At 47.1% G+C, this 22,767-nt stretch overlaps 1 protein-coding gene across 6 annotated transcripts in view; it reads right to left on the reverse strand.

The window, feature by feature from the left end:
* The window catches only part of LOC119179454 (AP-5 complex subunit zeta-1), a 101,847-nt gene that overhangs the window by 32,634 nt on the left and 46,446 nt on the right, over positions 1-22,767 (reverse strand). For all 6 annotated transcript variants that reach the window (XM_075869240.1, XM_075869241.1, XM_075869239.1 and 3 more), the window contains exons 10-12: positions 22,452-22,535; positions 20,024-20,211; positions 17,094-17,180 (exon numbers count right to left, since the gene is read on the reverse strand). In XM_075869240.1, the coding sequence (XP_075725355.1) occupies positions 17,094-17,180; positions 20,024-20,211; positions 22,452-22,535 (359 nt within the window). The remainder of the gene's footprint in view (positions 1-17,093; positions 17,181-20,023; positions 20,212-22,451; positions 22,536-22,767) is intronic.

Raw genomic sequence — 22,767 nt, forward strand, 5'->3', positions numbered from 1 at the left:
AACCCCCGCTGTCGCACACAGATATTTAAAAAAGACCGGGTACATGCCACGCACAGACAGAAATAAAAATTATACGGCGCGCGGCAGCAGGCGAAGGGAGGGAGCGAGTGAGCCGGGGTAGCCGAGGGGGATCGGCATAATAATAAAAAATGGAAGAGGTCCAACAGGCAAGAACATGCCAGGTGTCAGTTAGCAAGACTGCAGCGAATGAATGTATGGGGTGCGTTTAATATGCAGGGAAAAGAAAAATCACCATTTTGATGACTGAAGTTGGGGATACATTTATTATGCGAGTGCATTCATTACGTGAGTAAATATGGTACTTTTATTTTAGCAAGAGCCTGGTCGGCAGGGAGATTAAATAAACAACATGCAAATCACATACTATTTACTAAATTAAGAAGAGGGAAACAAAAGTGGACAAAGCAATTGTGTACAATGCACCCAGCGTTCATTAAAAACATGTCAAGAACAATATTGGCCGCATATCCACATGCCTTGCTGCAAATGTCGTCGTTAGATGGTAATCGTCTGCCGGTCGTACTACACGAGTCCTGGTCTCATCCGCGGCTGCCAATGATGCTGTTCTCGTACCATTTCTGTCTTGCCAGGTGGCAGCACCATATCGTCGGCAGGGGGCTTTTTCGAGCATAGCCTCGCATTTTGAGCGCAGCATAAGAAACACTAAGGTCTTTATAATTGCGTGTCTATGTATATTGCCGCGCGTATGTGCCAGTGGTGAGGACAACGAAGCAGCGCGAGTGTCCTTGGCCGAGGCCAAAGACGAAAAAGTCATTGCAGTCTGTTTCCTGCGATCGATAAATCGTATTTGTTTGCGGTTCTTTGTGTGCTCGTCAATCTCGCGTCGTCACACTGGTGGAGGTGCTGGGTACACCTTCATGCTTGGCACCCCTTCGCGGACCCGACATTCAAGCCCGGAATCACTACCACCCGTCGACACACCAGTCCAGCATTCCAGCCGCCGTCTGTGAGGCCTAGCTCCTGAGCTCAATCCCTTTCCAGAAACTGCCAGCAATCACTTGCCTCCTTCAACCACCATGGCCACTGCAGCTACATCGCACATGACACTTCAGAATCCCATGATTCCCGACTGCTTTCATGGTGAGACCTATGAAGATGCACAAGACTGGCTGGACCAGTTCGAATGCTGCGCGAAGTACAACCAGTGGGCCACCCCAGAAGACAAGCTCGCGAATGTGTACTTCTACCTGAAAGACAACGCCCAGATGTGGTACATCAACAGGGAAAGAAGCATGGCTACGTGGGACGACTTCCGCAACCAGCTGATTGACACCTTCAGTAGTCTTGACAGAAAAGAGAATGCGCAACGTCTCTTGGAAGCTCGAATTCAAAAACCAAACGAGATCGTCGCTATGTTCGCCGAGGACATGACCCGTCTTTTCGGCAGGGCGGATCCCGAGATGCCGGAAGACAGGAAGCTACGGTATCTAATGCGAGGCCTGAAGGAGAAACTGTTTGCTGGGCTTGTGAGAAATCCGCCAACAACAGTAGCTGAGTTCACGAAAGAAGCCACAGCTATTGAACGGGCCCTACAGCAACGGTACCGCCAGCAGAACCCGGTCAACGTTCGAGCGAGTAGCCCTGTTACGACTGCGGCGAGCCTCTGCAACAACGACAGGCCTCTGCGGGAAGTCATCCGGGAGATTTTGAGGGAGGAGCTTCGGCAGCTTGGTTTAATTCCAGCAACTGAACCGACGCCGGCATTGTCCTTTGTCGCTGATGTTGTCCAGGATGAGGTCCACCAGGCTCTCTCTTCATCCGGCTATAATGGTGGGCGACGACATTTTACTTATGCTGATGCAGTCCGACGCCCCGTCGTCGCACCTTCAGCACAGCAGACTCCAATGACTGGACCCCCATCAACCCTGCAAACACAGTCACTGTCAGCACCAACCACTTTCGCAACCTCACCGATTCCTCCGACAAGACGACTGCCGTATAACCAACATGCCCCACAACGTGGCCTAATAGTGAGTCTCCACTTACCTACCAGCGTCGGAAAACCAATATTTGGCGTACCGCTGACCGTCGACCGGTATGCTTTCACTGTGGCGAAGCTGGGCACGTCTACAGAGTTTGCCGTTATCGCGACGCTCAATACTCGAGATTTTCTCGCTACTCTGATTACATTGCGTACGACGATCAACGCATGTACAACTACGCCCTTGTGAACACACCGTCGCAGAATCCAGTAATGCCCAGATCACGTTCTCCATCTTCTGCGCGGCCCAGTTCACCTAATCGTCGCAGTTTTGCCGACGTCACCAGGGGCAGGTCCCCTAGCTCGCGACGGGGAAACTAGACGCAGTGACCTCGGGGGGTGGGGTTGCCAATATTCGAAATTCCGAACAGCCCCCATTGCAGACAAATGACAGCTCAAAGCCATCGATACCGAAGAAGACGACAGCAACGACTAATTCGACGAATGAGACAACTGCCGACGTAACGAACGTTATCAGCGCTGACCTCGTCGTTCTCATTGACAGCCACCAAGTGACGGCTCTTGTGGACACTGGCTCCCACTTTTCTATAATAAGCCTACAGCTAGCCGAAAGACTAAGGAAGGTGAAAATGCCATGGCAGGGACCCAATATAAGAACTGCACGAGGTCAGTTGATGACACCGGTTGGAAAGTGTACAGCCCGACTCTTCATTGCTGGTTCCACCTTTGTCGCCACCCTCATCATTCTCCACGAGTGCTGTAAACAGCTCATATTGGGAATGGATTTCTAGAGCGAATACTGGGCTGTGATTGACATCCGTGACAGAAGCGTAACGTTCACTGTAAGCTCAGAGACTGCTACAGATAAGGAACACCAGCCACCTCGCTTCCGTATTGCCGATGACGACGTCATACTGCCGCCACGAAGTTGTTCTCTCGTATCCGTGCACTGTGACAAATTACAAAATGGTACTGGCATCGCTGACACATCAAGGAGCTCGCATTCACTAGCGGCATTTCTGTTGCCAGGGCTGTCATCACTGTTATTGACAGATGCGCTGAACTGCTATTGACAAATTTCAGCAGAGAACGCCGACACATAGTTAAAGGCACGGCTATTGCCTATTTTGACGAACTCTCGCAAACAGAAGATTGTCATTTAGTGAAGGAAGCAGCAGCGTCTACTATCACTACACCGACACCTGTCGACGTTGGTCCAATGTTATCTCCCATTGAGCGAGACCGCCTTCTCACGCTGATCAACAAGTTCCATGGCTGCTTCTCATCCACATCAAGAGTTGGTCAAACGGCACTGACGAAACACCGCATAATCACGGATTCCAGTGCCAGACCCATCCGGCAAAATCGTTATCGAGTTGCCCCAAAGGAGCGTGAGGCAATTCAAAAACAGGTGAAAACGATGCTAGAAGATGGTGTTATTCGGTCATCTAACAGTCCTTGGGCATCACCTGCAGTACTCGTCAAAAAGAAGGACGGTAGCTTGCGTTCCTGCGTCGACTACCGTAAGCTTAATCAGATCACAAGGAAGGACGTCTACCCTCTGCCGCGTATTGATGATTCATTGGATAGACTACGAAACGCATGCTACTTTTCGTCTATGGGCTTGAAAAGCGGCTACTGGCAAATTGAAGTGAATGAGAGAGATCGTGAGAAGACCGCCTTTGTTACGCCCGACGGACTTTATGAATTTAAGGTTCTTCCTTTCGGTTTGTGTTGGGCGCCAGCAACATTCCAGCGTCTCATGGACACGGTTCTGTCGGGACTTAAGTGGCAAACCTGCTTAGTGTACCTTGATGACGTGATTGTCTTTTCGGCAACTTTCGAGGAACACTTACGAATGCTTGAAGCAGTTTTTGAAGCAATACGCTTGGCCCATCTTACTCTAAAATCAGAAAAGTGCCACTTCGGCTTTCACAAACTTCAATTCCTCGGTCACGTCATGAGCAGCAAAGGGCTCTGACCCGACCCGGATAAAATTGCCACCGTGGCAAACTTCCCGACGCCATCAGACAAAAAATCAGTGCGACGTTTTTTAGGACTCTGTGCCTATTACCGGCGGTTTATTGCTAATTTTTCGTGCATCCCATGGCCATTGACACAGCTTACTCGGGAAGATACCCCCTTCAGATGGGGCGAAGACCAACAGTAGGCATTTCACAAGCTTCGTTAGCGAATGCAAACACCCCCCGTGCTGGCCCACTTCGATGAATACGCGCCGACAATACTTCATACAGACGTTGTGGGTCTTGGAGCAGTGCTCGTACAGTCGAAGGACAACAACGAAAACGTGATCGCCTACGCCAGCAGGACGCTGTCCCGAGCTGAAGCTAATTACACTACAACGGAAAAAGAATGTCTTGCAATGATATGGGCAGTCCTGAAGTTTCGTCCTTATTTGTGCGGCCGCCCATTCATCGTTATCAGCGATCACCACTCTCTCTGTTGGTTAGTCAACTTGAAAGATCCGTCTGGCCGCCTTGCACGATGGAGTCTTTGGCTCCAAGAATTTGACTTCTGTTAGGAATTTTGCTCTGTCACGACGGTAGCGGTTGCGGAGAGCGGCGAGCCGTCGAGCGGACTTCGCTGAAGCCTTAGCCCGAAGGTGAAACAGGGAGGCAATCCGTTTGGAAAACAGCAACAAAATAGCGTTTACTGAAGCAGGTTGTCGTTTTACAGAGCCGGCCAGCACGACAACGTCGGCTGGGGCAAAATCTTCTAACATGGGGCCGGCTCGGCCTTAAATAGCGTCCTTGGTCCATTCTCTCGGACCAGTTCTCGGGCTCGGAGGGGGAGATGTAGCCATACCCGGAACTGCAAAGTGGCCCGGCGGAGGAAACGACGTTATCCCCGGACTGCACGGTTCTCCTGCACAGAAGGCGGCGCTGGGAGGGGGGGGGGAGACCGTTCGTCGAAACAGGGCTCGATCTCGTGAGACGTGCTGCCGAACGAGGAACATGTCGGTGGCACAACAGCACCCCCGCCGCCAGACAATGCATCCGGAGTTTCGAGCCGTCAGCGCGGCTCGGAAGGAGGGATGCTGGTTGACCATCGGTAGCCGTTCCGCTCTCTCCGCCCGTTGAGACTTCCATAGGCCTGCAGAGATTCACTGGAACGACGGAGTCGAACACAAAGGCGAACCACTCCGGCCAAAGCAAGCACCCTCCAAATGCTGATCAAGTCGCCAGACCAGCAGACACCAAATGTTTCCTCGAGATTACGCTGGGCTAACAAATAGCATCACGAGCAACGAATCTCGGGAGGAATACATAATGCGGACACACCTTTAGCTAAGTGTCAGTGCATGACACCGCTAAACCAAACAGAATTTTTTTTTGATTTCAAGCGATTCTCAATCGTGATTTAGGCAGATTCTGGATGATCGAAGCTTCTGAGGATTGCTCAATTTAGCACCGAAACTACAATTTAGTACGCCGAGCAATCCTGAATCACGCACATTGGCGTCGCCTGCAAGCGTCATATTGTCAACTTAACAAAGTCCGTCCTCCTACAAGCTCTCTTTTCAATGCGCGCAGCCAATATGATCAAAACAAGATAAAACACGCTTGAAAAGTAAGACAATAAGAGTCAAAATTATGAAATAAGAATAAAATAAGAACGAAAGAATGAAACTTGCGTGCGTTACACAAAACAAAGTGAAAGTTAACCTACACTGACACGCTTACCAACACGTAATGCCAAACAAGAAGGTATTTTAAACAGAACTTTTACTCAGCCTTCTCTGTTAAAAATAGAACACGTGAACTGTTACCTTTCGAGATATAAGGAAAACAAAGGTAATGAACCAAACATATCAATAAAATCTGCTTCTGCGACGACAAGAAAAGTAAAACTTTCAAAAATTTAGATCCATTCCTTGCTCATCGGCAGAATACAAAACTAGAAAAAGTTATTCTCAAAATTAAATTAAAAAAATACACTCTTGGTATCAGCAAGGTGGCACTCTCAGACGAACTCTGGGAAGTCGCCCACTCCATAGCTTTCGTGGGCTGCGGTCTGGACAAAAGGACGACGAAAGAACTTGTTCGCCGAACTCAGTAGTAGCGACTTTTGACCCGCAGCCGCTGGACTCGAAGAAAGGGGCATCTGCACTGCATCGCTTACGCCGCCAGTTCGACCAGTAACCCCCTCGCCACGGTGGCGAACTACAGCCTTTGTTACAACTCAGAGGTACGCGATGTTTCCTCTCGTGGTTGCCTCTATGCGGCTTCAAAAGTTGTAAGGCCAGGCGAAGATCTCGGCGTCCGAATTTTCCCGAAAGCCGGTTTTTCTGAACACGCTGTCCACCAAATCTTGATGTGCGCGACAATCTGCGCTTCAAACATTTCATGGGGTGCCCTTTCGTGCGCCTAGCCTTGAACCTGGCGTCTCGAATGAAGACGTCACGGCGCTTAACAGCGGCTCTAGCGCACGTGGCTCGCGTCGTCTTTACCACGTTACGCTTACGCAGATTCCTCCTTTTGACGGAATGGCTAGGAATGCCGGCTGTTTCGACACACCTAATTTCAAGTGCGCTGCCTTTGACAGGCACTGCCAAGACTCTAGACTGGTTAGCTAGCCTTTCTTCGGGCCCGTTGCTACCTTTCTCTGCTTGCGACAGAACGGGATTCCCGATGCCATCAAAGCCAACCAACCCGCATAGAGAGCTTTTGATGTGTGAGGGTCTATCGCTGTCGTGGATAGCCCTAATTCTCTGGCCTTTGAACTTGGCCTCATGCTCTCTTTGACGCGATTCATTCTGTAGCGCTTTATCTCGCGCATACTGCTCAATATTTTGTCGACATGCGTCAACCTCTAGCGCCTTGCGATGCGACTCGCCGTCAAGCTCTTTTTGACGCGATGCATCTTGATCATGTGCGCTGCGAAGCGGCTTTGTCTCTGGCGCTTTACGATGCGCCTCTGCGTCCCGAGGTTTCCGATGGGCCTCCGCCCCTAACTCTTCGTGAGGCTCCTCAGTGCCCAGATCTCTCTGACGCACTTCGGTGTCTTGCACCTTGTGACGGGCCTCAACGTCAGATGCCTCGCGACTTTCCTCATCCTGAAGCGCTGCGCGACGGGCCTCCATCGCTTTACTGCGCGCGTCGTCCTCCAGCGCTTTACGACGCGCCTTTGTTTCTAGCGCTTTACAGCGCGCTTCAGCGCTGTCTCTATCGCTCCGACTTTCCCAGTCAGCAGGACTCGAAAGAAAAAAAATATCTTATCAAGGCATACCTAGCATGACTGAAGTCTCCTGCTTCATCGAAGGGTAAGCAATTCAAAACATGCGCGATCTTGCGCGGCAACAGCGTGGCGAGCTTCTCCACCCAAAGGTCGCGGCTAACACCCACATTACTGCAAACAACTTCAAACTCATCAAGAAAATGGGCGATGTTCTCGCCTGCCTGAAAGTTGTGGAGCTGGTGTTTAGCTCGCTCCCATTTAAGTGCTTGAATTTGAAGATCAAGCTCTTTCATTCTGAGAGCATGCTCTCTCCTTTTTCGGCACTCTTCGGCCTTCCACTGTTCGTGCCTTTGAGCTTCGAGCTCTTCGGCCTTCTGCTGTTCGCGCCTTTGAGCTTCGAGCTCTTCGCGGCTTTTCTCGGCCTTCTGCTTTTGCTCACAAATGAGCTCCCAAAACTCGTCAGCTTCCTCGGCCGTCACATTCTCTGCCCGCATCACCTCGAGAATCGCTTCCCTTGTTTTAGCGGAACCGGCGGAAATCCCCATGGCTCCACAAATTTCAAGGAGGTCCTGCACCAGGTACTGCTCCATCGCGATCTCGTCCCTCGTGATGCTCTACTACTGATATTCACCGTACTTTAAAACTAATCTCGTGGTTTAAAGTAGGTGAATATTTAAATTACAACTAAAAAAACACAAAACGCTCTCCTAACATCTGCCTGTGCTAGAGAGGTCTGGCGAAATGAACAGTAAACGTTGGGCACTCACCCAACCAAAGTAGCCAACGATGGTCCAACTCGTGGCTGCCGTCGAACAGTATCAGGCCTTCAGGGATCCGGTCCAACTTGCCAATGTTGAGATCCGGGGTTGCTTGTCCCAGCTTGCCGAACCATGAGAGCAGGGGTAGCGTATCGCAGCGTAGCCAAACGCTATCGCGGTGGTCGCCCTCGTGCTCGGAGATCCGATCCAACTTTTCAGCCGTTGAGATCGGGGTAGCGGGTCCCAGAGCAGCAAAACGTTGAGGACAGGGGTCTGATCCGGCGTGCCAAACGTAGGATATCGTATCCCGAAGCTGCCAACCACTGTTAGGAATTTTGCTCTGTCACGACGGTAGCGGTTGCGGAGAGCGGCGAGCCGTCGAGCGGACTTCGCTGAAGCCTTAGCCCGAAGGTGAAACAGGGAGGCAATCCGTTTGGAAAACAGCAACAAAATAGCGTTTACTGAAGCAGGTTGTCGTTTTACAGAGCCGGCCAGCACGACAACGTCGGCTGGGGCAAAATCTTCTAACATGGGGCCGGCTCGGCCTTAAATAGCGTCCTTGGTCCATTCTCTCGGACCAGTTCTCGGGCTCGGAGGGGGAGATGTAGCCATACCCGGAACTGCAAAGTGGCCCGGCGGAGGAAACGACGTTATCCCCGGACTGCACGGTTCTCCTGCACAGAAGGCGGCGCTGGGAGGGGGGGGGAGACCGTTCGTCGAAACAGGGCTCGATCTCGTGAGACGTGCTGCCGAACGAGGAACATGTCGGTGGCACAACACTTCACTGTTGCCTACAAGTCGGGAAAACGACACACCCATGCTGACTGTCTTTCTTGGTCTCCTGTTGAGACGGCATCCCCGGACAACGACGATGACGACATGGCCTTTCTCGGAATTGTGGACACTGCCGCCTTTTCTCAACAGCAGCGTGGCGATGCTGAGCTGCTACCACTTATAGATTACCTACAAGAGCGAGCGAATAGCGTTCCGAAGTTATTTGCGAGAGGGCTGCCGTCGTACTGCTTGCGAAACTACGTGCTCTATAAGAGAAACTTTTCACCCACCGGCAGCAGCTACTTGCTCGTCGTTCCTTCTTTGCTTCGCCGTGAGGTACTGCAAGCTTGTCACGACGAACCTACCGCTGTTCACTTGGGTTACGCAAGAACATTGGCGAGGATAAGGCAGAACTATTACTGGCCAAGACTTGCCAAAGTTGTCAAAACTTACGTGCAGGCATGTCTAGATTGCCAGCACCGCAAGCCACCATCCATCAAACCAGCTGGCCTGCTGCAGCCTGTCCGAGTGCCGGCGACCCCATTTGCACAAATTGGCACAGATTTTCTGGGCCCCTTCCCTAAGTCTGCCACTGGAAACAGGTGGATAATCGTCGCCATGGATTACCTGACCCGATACGTGGAGACAGGCGCTCTGCCACGGGCAACGACAACTGAAGCGGCGCAATTTTTCATCGAAGCCATCGTCTTAAGACACGGTGCTCCCGCAATAGTCATCACCAACAGAGGTACTGCGTTCATGGCCGAGCTTTTGGACACCATTTTCCGACTAAGTGGTACAGCTCACAGGAAGACAACGGCGTATCATCCCCAGACCAATGGGCTCACCGAACGCCCCAACAAGACCCTGGCTGACATGATAAGCATGAACGTAGATGTAGAGTACAAGAATTGGGACATTTTGCCCTACGTCACGTTCGCGTACAACACGGCTCGTCAAGAGACCACTCGGAAGACACCCTTTAGCCTCCTTTACGGACGAGAGGTTACAACAACGTTAGACGCAATGCTCCCTCATGAAAATGATGGCAATGAAAAAGACGCTGAAGAGTTTACCCAGCTAGCAGAAGAAGCCAGACAACTTGCCAGGTTGCGAATCACCAAACAGCAAGACGACGATGCCAAGTATTACAACCTCCGGCACAGACCCGTCATTTACAATGTGGACGACAAAGTATGGGTCTGGACACCTGTTCGTCAGTGTGGGCTCTCCGAAAAGCTGTTGCGAAGATACTTCGGACATTACATAGTTCTGCGACGCATTAGTGACGTCAACTACGAGGTTGTTCCGGACGGCGTGCAGTGTTCAAAGCGGCGCGGACATTCACCAGAAATTGTCCACGTGCTTCGAATGAAGCCTTACTTTCAGTGACTAACTCTGCAGTTTTGGTTTCGCCTTGCTTTTCAAACGTTTAGCATCGGGACGATTTTTTTTTAAAGGGGGAATAATGCCGCGCGTATGTGCCAGTGGTGAGTACAACGAAGCAGCGCGAGTGTCCTTGGCCGAGGGCAAAAGACGAAGAAGTCGTTGCAGTCTGTTTCCAGCGATCGATAAATCGTATTTGTTTGAGGCGCTTTGTGTGCTCGTCAATCGCGCGTCGTCACAATATACTAGTAAACAAACACACTACCTAGTACTAACGTACTGATGCTGCACCTCAGGTATGCGTAATATTTACTGTTTGATCAACAATGTTCACAAGTATGAATGCAGCCACCAGTTCGAAATGACTGAGCGTTCAGCAAGTTCTTAAACTTTGGCCAGATGGCTGAATCGTGTCGCAAAAAGACATACATAGACAGACAGACAGGCAGACAGACCAAAGCTTCTGCGTTCAAGTATCCCATAAAAGACTATCGCTTTTAAAAGGCTACAAGAAGTTTCCGACCCTTTCAACTTTCATCAGCTGGATACTAGAGACAGCCAACAAAAGTGGAATGATTTTTCTAGCGAGTCTCCTTAATGGCTGCCTGGTGGACCACAACACAGGATGATAAGATAAGGGGAAAGTATTGACAGCAGACTTCACTTGTATGCAGCAAAAGAAAGAACATCAGCAAAACTAGGTGGTTGACATGCAAAGGCTAGGATACATACAAAACATTTCCAAAGCATGCCTTAATAAATAGTTTTAACTGGGAGGTTCTATGGTTCGCTCCCTTTCCACTGAGTTTCAGCAGAGCTGCTACACGCCTGTCATATTTTAGCCGAACGTCTTTCTGGTTAAATCAAGCGAATTGGAAGCCTACTTTTCGAACGATGATGCCGTCTGGGGATGCAACCGAAAACTATGCTAAAAGACAACATTAACAGGAGTATTGATTTGGCAGTGGTACACAAAACATCGATTTATTTTGAGGATATGGTAACAGGCATTAGACTGCTGGGACTCGCAAGTACTCTGACATTAAAAGCAGCCATTTCGTTCAGCTTGCTCGCTATGCATTCGTGCTTCACTCAGCTTGATCTCAAGCGGATTGAAGGTGGTGGTACGGTCACGCGCTGAAGTGAAAGCGTTAGGCACATGAACACCGGTGGTACGGTCACGCGCTGAAGTGTAAGCGTTAAGAACATGAGCACCGATGCCATGACTTTTAGCTGACCATCTTTTGCCTCCAGCTCCCCTCAGCCAGCAGGCTGAGTGGTAAGTTTAGGCACATAACAATAGTAGGTAGTCAAGTGACAAATCAACAAAGTTCAACATAAATGAAGTTGAACCCCTTTATAAGAGGCGCTTATACACTCAAACCTCAATATAAAGAACATGAATACTGTATTTTTCGGTGTATAAGTCACGGTTTTTTTCTGAATTTTTTGTCTGTGCCACTTATAAATCAGTGCGACTTATACACAGTCAAAGTCGAATCAGATGCTGCAGATTTGGTGGCCTGATATTACGGCCACGGTTTCTGCGTCGGGCGGTTCGTCGTGCGCCCCCTTTTGTCACGCATAGAGACCACATTTCATAAGAAAATAAAGAGAGTGGTCAATTAACTTTCTAGAAACAATAGCACTTATATAGTTTTGCATAGAAAATAAATTATTATTGAGCGTGTGAAAAAGTAGCGCTTATATAGTTTTGCATAGAAAATAAATAATTATTGAGCGTGTGAATAATTATTGAACTGGCCACGTACTTAAAATTATAAATAATTGAAGGAAAGTTTGCATTTCAGACAAAAGCCGCTGGAGCCGCTTCGTTTGCCATCACTTCCGCCCGCCATAGCAGTCGCGGTTGCCGATATTGTGCATTGTAGCGTAGGCGTAGCGGTGTTGTCGCAGCATTCTCGCTAACCATAGTGCCACATAGAAAGCGAAGTCGGCGAAGTTTCGATACGAAGTTCAAGCTGCGTGCAGTTGAATTTGCAGAAGGACATGGAAATTGTGCTGCAGGGAGAGAAGTCGATGTCGCCAAAAAAGTAATCCGAGACTGGCACAAGGCTCACAGCGTCCTCTGGACAACGAAGTCTACAAAGAAGGCCAACTGGGACAAGAAGGCACGCTGGCCAGACCTTGAGCAAAGACTGCGAACGTGGGTGCTACAACAGTGAGCGGAAGAAAGAGGCCTGTCTGCAGTGAAGCTGCGCCTGAAGGCGAAGGCTCTGGCAGCGGAGACTAACACTAAGGGGTTCAGAAGTGGTCCGTCATGGTGTTTCCGCTTTATGCGGCGGAATCAGCTTGTCATGCGAGCCCGGACTACAGTGAGCCAGAAGCTACCTGTCGACTTTCAAGCGCAGCAGGAACACTTCAGCTAATTCGTGAGGGAGAAAATTGCGAAGAAGAACGCCAGCGCGAGCCACATCGTCAACATGGATGAAGTGGCGTTGACCTTCGACATCCCGCTCGGGAGAAGTGTCACCGAGAAAGGCCAGAAAACTGTGACGGTGAAGACAACTAGCCACGAAAAGTCTCGCTTCATCGTTGTGCTCGCCTGCTGCGCAGACGGCACCAAGTTGCCTCCCATGCTGATATTTAAGAGGAAAATCTTGCCGAAAGATACCTTCCCTCCTACAGTGGTGGTTCAGGCGAACGAAAAGGGTTGGACAGACGAGGAAACAATGGGTGTATGGCTTGACCGCAGTTTTTCACGTCGACCCGACAAATTCTTTCACGTAAAGCTAGGAATGTGGGTGATGGACAGTATGCTGGCTCATATCACCGACGTGGTAAAAAAAAAAAAAAGACCAGTTCGAAGCATTGCGTGCCTGTAATAATTCCCAGCAGCATGACCAAGTTGCTTCAGCCGCTCGACATATCTGTCAACCGCAGTTTCAAGGCCGTTCTGTGTCGTTTGCGGGAGTCATGGATGTCGGAGAGAGAGCATAGCTTCACTAAAACGGGCCGCATGAGATGGGATAAGTCTGGCGAAATGGGTGAGTGAAGCCTGGCATTCCATTTCTGACAAGACAATTGTAGCTGGCTTTCGCAAGGCCGGGTCGATCACCTGCGTGGCCGATGTTGAGTCCGATTCAAGCGAGTTGGAGGACGACAGTGACGGGCCAGCAGAGCTACAATCCAAACTAGCTGCACTGTTTGTGAGCAACTCGAAGGAAGACAACTTCGATGGTTTTGATTCATCGGAATAATAAAATATTTTTTACTAGAAATATTGCTTTTATGTTTGTTGAAACGCATTCACACGAATCTGCCAACAGCTGGAAACTTGCCAAAGCGGCGGCCGCCTCAAGCATGCATTTTCGCAATGCTTTCTCACGACGCGATACTCGATGGCCGGATAAGCAAGAGGGACTTATACACCGGTGCGACTTATATACCGTATTTTTGCACGTATAACCCGCCCCTGCATATAATCCGCACCCCCACTTTCAGCTCACCGAGAAAGAAAAAAAAAATCGTCGCGTATTGCCCGCACATTTGATATACAGGAAAGGATGTACAAAAGCTACTGCTCAAGCAACATAGCACATATATAGACAGAAAAAGCTTTAATTAGCAAGCAGAATACGCTGTCTGCAAGGACAATCACAATTCACTCACTGTTGCTGCTCTCGCTAGGGCTATCACTTAAGCCGCAGTCCTCACTATTATGCACAAGGTCATCTTCGATTTCATCTATGTTGTTTGTGATGCAGCATTTCTTGAAACTTTTTCGCACCATCTCACCTGAAATGGCCTTCCATGCCTCGACAATCCACTTGCAGAATAGGGCAATATCAGGCCTTCGGACTCGTCCTGTCGGCGTCAAGTCGTAGCAGCCTTCGGCCATCCACTAGGCGTAATAGCGCTTGACATGCGCTTTGAAGGGCTTGTTAAGCGACGCATCTAGAGGCTGCAACATTGACGTCATTCCACCGGGTATAACAACTAAGTCGGTGCCGTTGCGTGAAAGGCGGTCCTTCACTTCCTCAGTTGTGTGGCCGCGGAACGAGTCAAGAACGAGCATGGACCTCTTTGCGAGCATCGCACCAGGCCTCTTCTCTCATACCGTCTTGATCCAGTCTACGAACAAGTCACTGTTCATCCACGCGTTCTCGTGTGCACACACCACCCTACCGGCAGGCAAAAGAACCTTTGGTAGAGTTTTCCTTTTCAAGATGACGTACGATCGCAGTTGCGTGCCGTCGGCGAGGGCACAAAGCAAGACTGTGATGCGCAGTTTCGTGTTCCCGCCGGTCAGCACGCTCACCGAACTGCTGCTCGTCTTCTCAATCATTGTGTCCAACGGCATTTCAAAATAAACAGGAGTTTCATCCGCATTGCCGATTTGCGAGAAAATGTAATTGTGCTGCTTTCGCAGGCCAATTACATATCTCTGGTACTTGAGCAGCTTCTCATAAGAAGCCGGCAAGCGTTGACATATTGTAGTCCGCCGTCTGATTGAGAGCCCTTGCCGCTTCATAAAGCGGTGCAGCCATCCGCGGCTCGCACAAAACTCGTGAGGTAGGCCTAGCTCCCTCGAAAGTCGCCGCGCTTTCACTTGGGCCATCTCAGTCGATACGGCGTGACCCCTGCTTCTCACATCTTCGATGAACTTTACTAGCTGCGCCTCCAGCTCAGGGTAGGCACCGGTCTTGAGGCCACGAAATGACCTATGGTCGCGGTGCGCGGCTTGTAGGCTCTCTTTCTTGTTTCTCCACAGCCGCACGCAGGACTCGTCCACATCGTGCCGTCTTCCCGCTTCACAATTTCCAAATTCCTCGGTGACGGAGATGATCTTAAGCTTTTGCTGTGCCATGAAGGCCTGCAGCCGTACGCTACTCATGGTGACAGAACAGATCGACTTAGGCTTGGCGAACGGGTCGGGATGTGGAGAACTAGCGGTATCAGTGAGGTAAAGTGCGCTCACACTCGGCGACAACTTGACAGCACTACCCCTTCTAGTACACTGTAACAGCACCCTGAAAACAACAGAACCGAAATGCATGCCTGCTACCGCGTCAAAAAGTAGTGCATTAATTTACTGATAATATCTCTATAGGCACTATAACATCTCATTTGCCTTGCTCAAATAAATACTGCTTTATTTATTATGGAGCTTGCTTTATTTATTATGGAACTTTCTTAGACAGCGCCACCTTTTCGGCAAGCCCTTTCCAAAAGTAAACATGGCATCCAGAACGTCCAAAAAATATACTTGTGGTGTGACAGTGAAATTTTACACTAAACAATCGAATTGTCTCTCCCCAAATGTTTTTCTAAACGCTTCAACGATGCAAGCAAGCGAAACCAAAATCAGGCGCAAGCTGCCGTGCTACTTGCGGAGCAACACGAATTTGCGGAAACCGCCTCCGTAGCCTTCGCTACACTGTTAAGGGGCTTCACAGCAGAACACGCATTGCTGTGAAGCAGCACTATAGAAAAAACCCCGCGTATTATTCACATCTCCACTTTGCTACTGAAACTTTCGGGTTCTCGGTGCGGGTTATACGTGCGAAAATACGGTATTTTTTTTTTCGGAAAAACTGCTATTTTGAGGAAGGTGCGATTTATACAAGGGTGCGACTTATAGACCAAAAAATACAGTATAATGAAATATTGGTTATAACGAAGTAAATGAAAAATAGTCTAGAAAGAGGTATAGTGTTAGGAATAGCCTTTATAACAAATTTTCGGTATAACAAACTTATTTTCTCGTAATATGCAACTTTGTTATAATGAGATTCAAGTTACAACAGATTAGTGGGTAAAAAGACACCATTGTGCCTACATCAGAAGAAGAATTTATCAGCAAATGAGAATGTGGCACCCTGTTCATAAGAGACACCCCATATAATAGACAAGAAGTGCTCTTTGGTGCGTGTCTCTTATAAAGACTTTAATTACGCAGCACCTGACATATGGTGTCATCCGTAGGCAGATTCGGAGCACTTCCGGTAATACATTCTTCTGCTCCATGCGGAGCAAGTCTATTCTATTGGCAGATTCAGAGTGCTCCCTGTATGTTCCATTGGCAGATCTGGAGCCGCTCCTTCACGAGATCCACTCCACAGAGCAACTTTTTCTACTCCGCGAAAATTGGCAGATTTGACCGGATGTCGCCAGCGCCCCATGCCTTGAAACGGTCCCAACTATGGGCGCGCCAACAAACGCCGGTCGCATCAGTGGGCCTCACGTCAGAGCTCACATTTTGATAGCGTAGTGTCGCTGTGCCGAGCGTGCCCAATCAAGCAAGAAGAGAGACGCACGCATTGCATTTCATTCTGACCCTGCCATTTGCTCCAGAGGGAATGCGTGTGTTCCATCAGTAGATTCCATTGTGTTGCTCTTCGTCAGAGTGGAGCCCTCCGGCGAAAAATTCGTCGGCCACTCCAAGTCCGCCAATCGATAATACCAATAGAGACAAGCATAAAGAGAGGCATAGCATGCCTTTCAAGGTTGAGACAAAAAGCTATTGTAAAAATCTGTTTGGATCATCATTCTTTTCTTCCACACACAACAGTGGACGTAAAGTCTCTTCAGGACTGTCTGTAACGTGGGGAAGATATTTAATTAGAATGAAGGCTTGTTCACACCTATAAGCAGCGTGATTGACTAGACAAAATCAGTCTCAAAGTGACCGGTCACAAATGGCCGCTTTGGTTACAAAGCAGCTGCTCTGACTCAGTCGCTCACTGCTCAATTTTTAAGTCGCATGACTGCATTTAAAAGCATCTGAACCAATCAAGCACGGAGGAACAAAACATCAGCGTATCTTACGGGGCAATGCCAATACGAGCCGTATGCGAGCAGACATGAATTTCGTGTGGAAATGGGTAGAGGCCGCACGCAGCTCCGAACATCGGTCATTTAGAGTCACTTTTTGGTTGCCAGTCATTAATGGTCACACAACTGGTGCTAGTCAAAGGTGCGAAAGAGCTTTCAATGACATATTTGGTAAGTTGGTAAGTGTCACTCACCCAAGGAGGTCCGGAGCATGCTCTGAACAGCGAATAACTTTCGGGTGATTGACCTGGTCAGCAATCAGGGTGTGGAACTTGGCGACGCTGAGAGGTGGGAGGACAACAGTATGAGTGCATATGACTCATCAATATGCCTGGTTGTCAAATTGCAGTCAGCTGAGAATGCAATGACTGCAAAGTAAAGGTGGGCAAATATTCAAAATTTCGAATACATTTCAAATCGTCTTTGCTACTCGATTCACACTAGTATTTTACTATTCAAATTATTTGAACTTTCTGAAGCCAAATACATCGAACATTCAATTAACAATGGCCCCTTCAGGTTTTATATATGATTCACACCATCCCACCCTCACTTTGCGGCGAAGCTGCCTTTCAATATCCCTGCTATGGTCGCAAATGTTTCGACTCGAGGAAACACTACTTCCAACATGAAGATGATGGATGTAGCAGAAGTTGCGGCTCAATCAATGCTGTTTTAGGCCTGAAATCTGGGCAGGAAATCCGAAAAATTGGACACTAAACATTCGATATTTCAGATGTTTTTTTATATTGACGTTTATGAGACTGATTTCAAACTGCGGACCCAAATGGAGCACCACTGTGCCTGCCACATTAGTTGGGCATCCACAAAAGTTGAAAGAGGAAGAGAGGCTGGAAAATAGCATCTTTTCCTTTTACGCATGAAGTGTTGTCGAGAACACTTTTGTTGCACCAAATCACGTACATAAATAAAATGTGGCCTCTGCATTGCCTCATTGTTGAAAAGACAACTACAATATATTTCTCTTGCGAGCCCGAGTAAGTTCCACTTCTTTTGCCGACCAATGATGGACAATCAACAAATGTCTCTGACAACAATTTCTGACAATTCACTTTTATCTCATAGTTTGGCATTTCTTTCTCAACCCAAAGGCCATGTACAAGGGGAATACACTGCACAAGGTACACTGATTTATATAATAAGGGTATAAACTGCAGGCTTACAACAACAAAAAAATCTGGCAATGCATTTGCCTTTCCTATCACTGCAAGCAAACACACACTGGAAGCCAAACATTTAGGCCGACGTAACCAAGCTCAGCAACATCTTTTATGAAAGATGTGAAATTTGCATAGTAATTAAACTAGGTATGCTCTTGAATTTTTTCGCTGCAATCAAGAACTGAGGGCTTTACGTATAAAACTACAAATGATGAGTTCTGCCGTAATAAGCTAACGTCTTCCTCGCACACACTATGACTGATCCGCAACTTAGTCAACTAATAAAGAGAACATGAACGAAGCTTTATTAACCCCTTCGGCAGTGGAGGTGTCACCACCCAAAATTTGCCCTAGCAACTTGGAAACGAAACCAAAACTACTCATTCTAGGCAGAACACTTCTCCAATAATTCTCACCACATTTGGCATCAAAATCAGTGGCATCTTTGCTAAACAGGGGGAACAAAGAAAAAAGGCTTGACCAAAGTCTTGAGTCAAACCGAAGCCCGTAAGCGCCACTTTTAGAATGGTGTAGTGAAGTCGTTTCAGTGAGTGTTGCAGTGAAAAGTAATGTGTTGGTTTGCATTTTGTGTACTTTAGTGAGTCAGTGGAATAAAGAAGCCATTTATCTCATTTCACAACATCCGAGACCTGACGATCTAATTTTATGCCATGTTCATTATTCGACAAATAACTTGCATCACTGGGTCAGTTTTTTGTTCGTGGTCTTCTGGTGTCCTAAATATTAGGAAAACAGGCACAAAAAAAAATGTCTACAAGAAAAATTAAAAAATCCACGGCTGAAAGAGTTAATGTGTTATACAAAGAAGCAAGCAGGAGCCAGCAGCTGTGGTAATCGAGGCTTGTCTACTGCAAAAGTTGCCAGACGAAAAAATGATTACATGCTTCAGGTTTTTACATATTCAATTTGACAGATTCACCTGCCAGAAAAAAGCTATGATCATGAGGTAGTTGGGGAGTCGAGATTAGATTTGACAATCTGTGGTTTTTAATGTGCACAGTAACCAAATTTCACGCACATTTTGTTGCATTTCACCGTTAATAAAGTGTGACTGCAGCAGATGACAATCCAGCCCGCCTTTTTAAACTTAGCAGTGTGAAATTTTACATGATACACCACCATAGCAAATGCGCACTCTATGCTCAGAGTATGGTTACGCAACATGAAAATTCAGTTTACATGTGAGCGGTGAGTCATAAAACAAACAGGAAGCCGCCTTTGGCTGAATGCGTTAAATTACAGGATGAACTGAAGACAGAATACCGACACCATATGTAGTCTGCATATGCCACGAACAGATTTATTCATTGATACAGGAGTCACAGAGACTATAGCAGGAGTGAAATATAGCAGTTAAATGATATTCCCCCAAAAAAGGTGCAAGCATATACAAAAAAAAAATTGATGAAGCAAAAAATACAATGTATACAGGTGAAACAACAATGCTAGAAGTGAACAAGAAATACAATAGAATTAAATAGCAAATGGTAACTGTCAAATGCAAGAATACATGAACAAGCTGAAGAAACACAAAAATAGAATATAAATTTCAAAGAAAAATTCGTCGGATAGATAATCGAATGTACAAGATCATAAAACAAACAGGAATGACTCAAACAGAAAGGTATTCAAGGGAGCTACCAAACTACTGCAAGTGTTTTTTCAAACGAAGAAACCGGTCTAGTGTTAAAATATTATCAGTTCGGTAGTTCTAATGAACAATGTTTCTAGGGAAATAAGGATTATTTAAAGCAGCTATATCGTGGAAGTAAAAGCGTTGTCAGAAGGGAATGTCTCTGCCTGGTTGGGAAACCTTTAAAATAAGCGATAATATGAAAAAAGCCTATGTTGCAATGTCCTTTAACTACATGATACAATAATTTCGAGAGTGTGTTGTATTGGCACAGACGATAGCCGCTCACCCTTCGAACGTGTCCCCGATGCCACTGACATCGCGAAGCACAAACTTGAGCATGGACTTGTGCACCTCCGAGCCAAGGTGAAGCGAGGACTGGCGCTTTACGCGAGCCCCTTGCGGCACTCCCATCGTCTCTCTTTCGTGAAGCAGGGCTGCAGTTAGTGCGGGCAGGTCCACCAGACTGTGGAACACCTGAAGAACGTGATAGCATGAGCCAAGTGCGCCTCTGTACGCATCCTTAAAGCATGCATTCACTGCAACTGAAGCAGATATTGTAATAGGCTGGTAGTGGTACTTGTAATTCATCACGCAAATGTCCGCCATTGTGCCAGCCTTGGCATGACTTTAGAGGGTGGCATGTAACAGGAAGAGAGAGAAAATAAGTATATACACGTTTTTTATTGTTTTGTCCCCATATTCACCCATTAAAATGTTGCTGTAATGTCACACATGACATAAGGAGCGATTTAACTGATATTTGTTATAATTACACACCTATTATAATGCAACAGCAATGAGCCAATTTCCATTATCTAAATCACATCAGATGATAGAAGAAACTGCCATTAAAATAAAGCACAAAGATTTGATACGATTGTGCATAACACTTTTTTTTCTGGTAGAATACCTTTTTGTTTCTTTCCATGGCAGATAAACCATAAAATACAGTTCAAGCAATCATGTTTTCACGAGCAATTGGACGATATGACTACATAGGCTCGTTTATGCTGGTATTTATAAAACATTTCGCTTTACACTGCAGCAGTACCACGGAAATACGTAACAAACAACCTATGAATAACACATTACAATCACACTACCATGCAGATTCCGCGGCAGCGCAGAGGAATTGGCAAAGGAATTGCCAATGGGGGAGAGACCGGAGGGTGCTATTGTAACACTGCCAATTTAAGTTGCCAATGCGGCGTAACGTTGCTGAAGAAAAAGTGCATCAACCACGGTACATACTTCATTATTGATGCTGTGCTGAGTAATGCGTTATGTGAAGCGCAGGCATGATATCACGGGCTTTTAATAATTGAACAAGCATTTTCGCAAGATGAAAAATTGGGCGAGTTGGTGCAGATTTGTTTGTATTTTCACAGCATTTTGTCCACTTGACAATGCCTTGATGCACAGTGTATACCATGATTATTCGAATCTCGTCCGATAGTTGTTTTTTTTTTTTTTAATTTTCTTAGCATCAAACTTTAGGGTCAGCTTGAATTTGCGAATTTCGAAAACGCGCCATTGTTCATTGAAAAAAGCGGTGCACAAGTAACGCCATTTAGGCAGCATTACAGCCGTTGGTAGCTAAGTCAAGTACACACGTGAGGCCGCCATTTTGATCATTTTGGCAGAGTGTAATTGTGAAGAGTGTTGAGGCGAGCATTTGTCATTTCTAGTCGCACTTTGAGTAGTCTATGTGTGGTGTAGCTCAATGGGGTCAAACAGGCGGCATCATTATAGTGCCGTCGCTGGAAGAGCTGCAGTGTGGGATGACAATCCGTGAACTTTGATAGCGCGCACTTTTAAGAAATGTGGCATATTCAATGCGCTTGATGGCACCGAGGATTGCACACTGTTTGAAGACAGTGACAAAGAAGTCACCGGCGAGGGAAGCAGTGACGACAACTCGGAAAGAGTGGGGCATGGGCAAATGCGGCGCCATTATGATGCAACTAGAAGCGTCACAAAAAAGGCCAACAAAGAAATACACGCAAGAGGACTTGGGGACTTGCGCAAAAGGACTTGTTTCTCAGGTTATTTGCATCATGAACCAACTTCTTTGTTTCATCTTCATGTTCGATAAACATTTTCTCTTTGTGAACGCTGTCTCCACTGTTTCATTAGGCCTACAATAGAGGCAAGTTTTTTTTGTTTGTTTTTTCGGGCTTGGCACTATGAAAATGAAAAGGCCAGCTTCGTCACAAGTAGTTCTGTTCGTATGTTATATACGTTCCTGGGTTTCAATAGAACTTCAGTTGAAAATCAGCGCTGTGCCTTGTCCACTTCTATTTTATGTCTAGGTCTTCGCGCTGTTAGCCACAATGAAGCATTTTCGCTGTGCATGGCTAATCGACGCCCAGACGCATGTGCTCCGTAAGGTCCATAAGACAACAGACTGTGCAGTAGAGCTCCCATTAATGTTCACAAAGATGCGGTATGTAAGTACAAAGCACTTAAATCCAGACACAGAATGCACGACAGAAGTGAGCAACTACACAAAAATTGCTATTTAAAGAATCATTGTCACCATTTTCACGCTGATGCTCTGGGCTGAACACGAACAAACAGTATCAACAAATTCAAGCAATAAATTTTGAATATGACACGTCGCACTTACAAACATCAAGAAACTGCGTTCACTAAAAAACAACAATAACAAAATATGAAAAAAACAACCAAAACAACAAATGTTTGACAGCTACCTCAACTACACTCTTGGCTGATATGAAGGCAGGAACAATGCTCAGGAATTGACTCTTGAACTGCTGTGGATTCCAAGCAAAGATCTGAAGGGAAAAAAAAGTTTCACAATATGCCACTCACTCATAACTTAGACATACATCAAGCATAGATGCACTGTTCAATCGCATCAATCAAATCGCTAACCTTCGTTCTATGCCAGCTTATGAAAAAATTGACATTACCATGCAAGCTAAAGTAGCATGCCTCCCAAAGACGGTAGGCACTATATAATTAGGAAAAAGCGCCTCATCGAAACTTCACTGCTAATTTCAAATT

This window comes from Rhipicephalus microplus, chromosome 7, assembly GCF_043290135.1.
Source record: "Rhipicephalus microplus isolate Deutch F79 chromosome 7, USDA_Rmic, whole genome shotgun sequence".
Classification (NCBI taxonomy): Eukaryota; Metazoa; Arthropoda; class Arachnida; order Ixodida; family Ixodidae; genus Rhipicephalus; species Rhipicephalus microplus.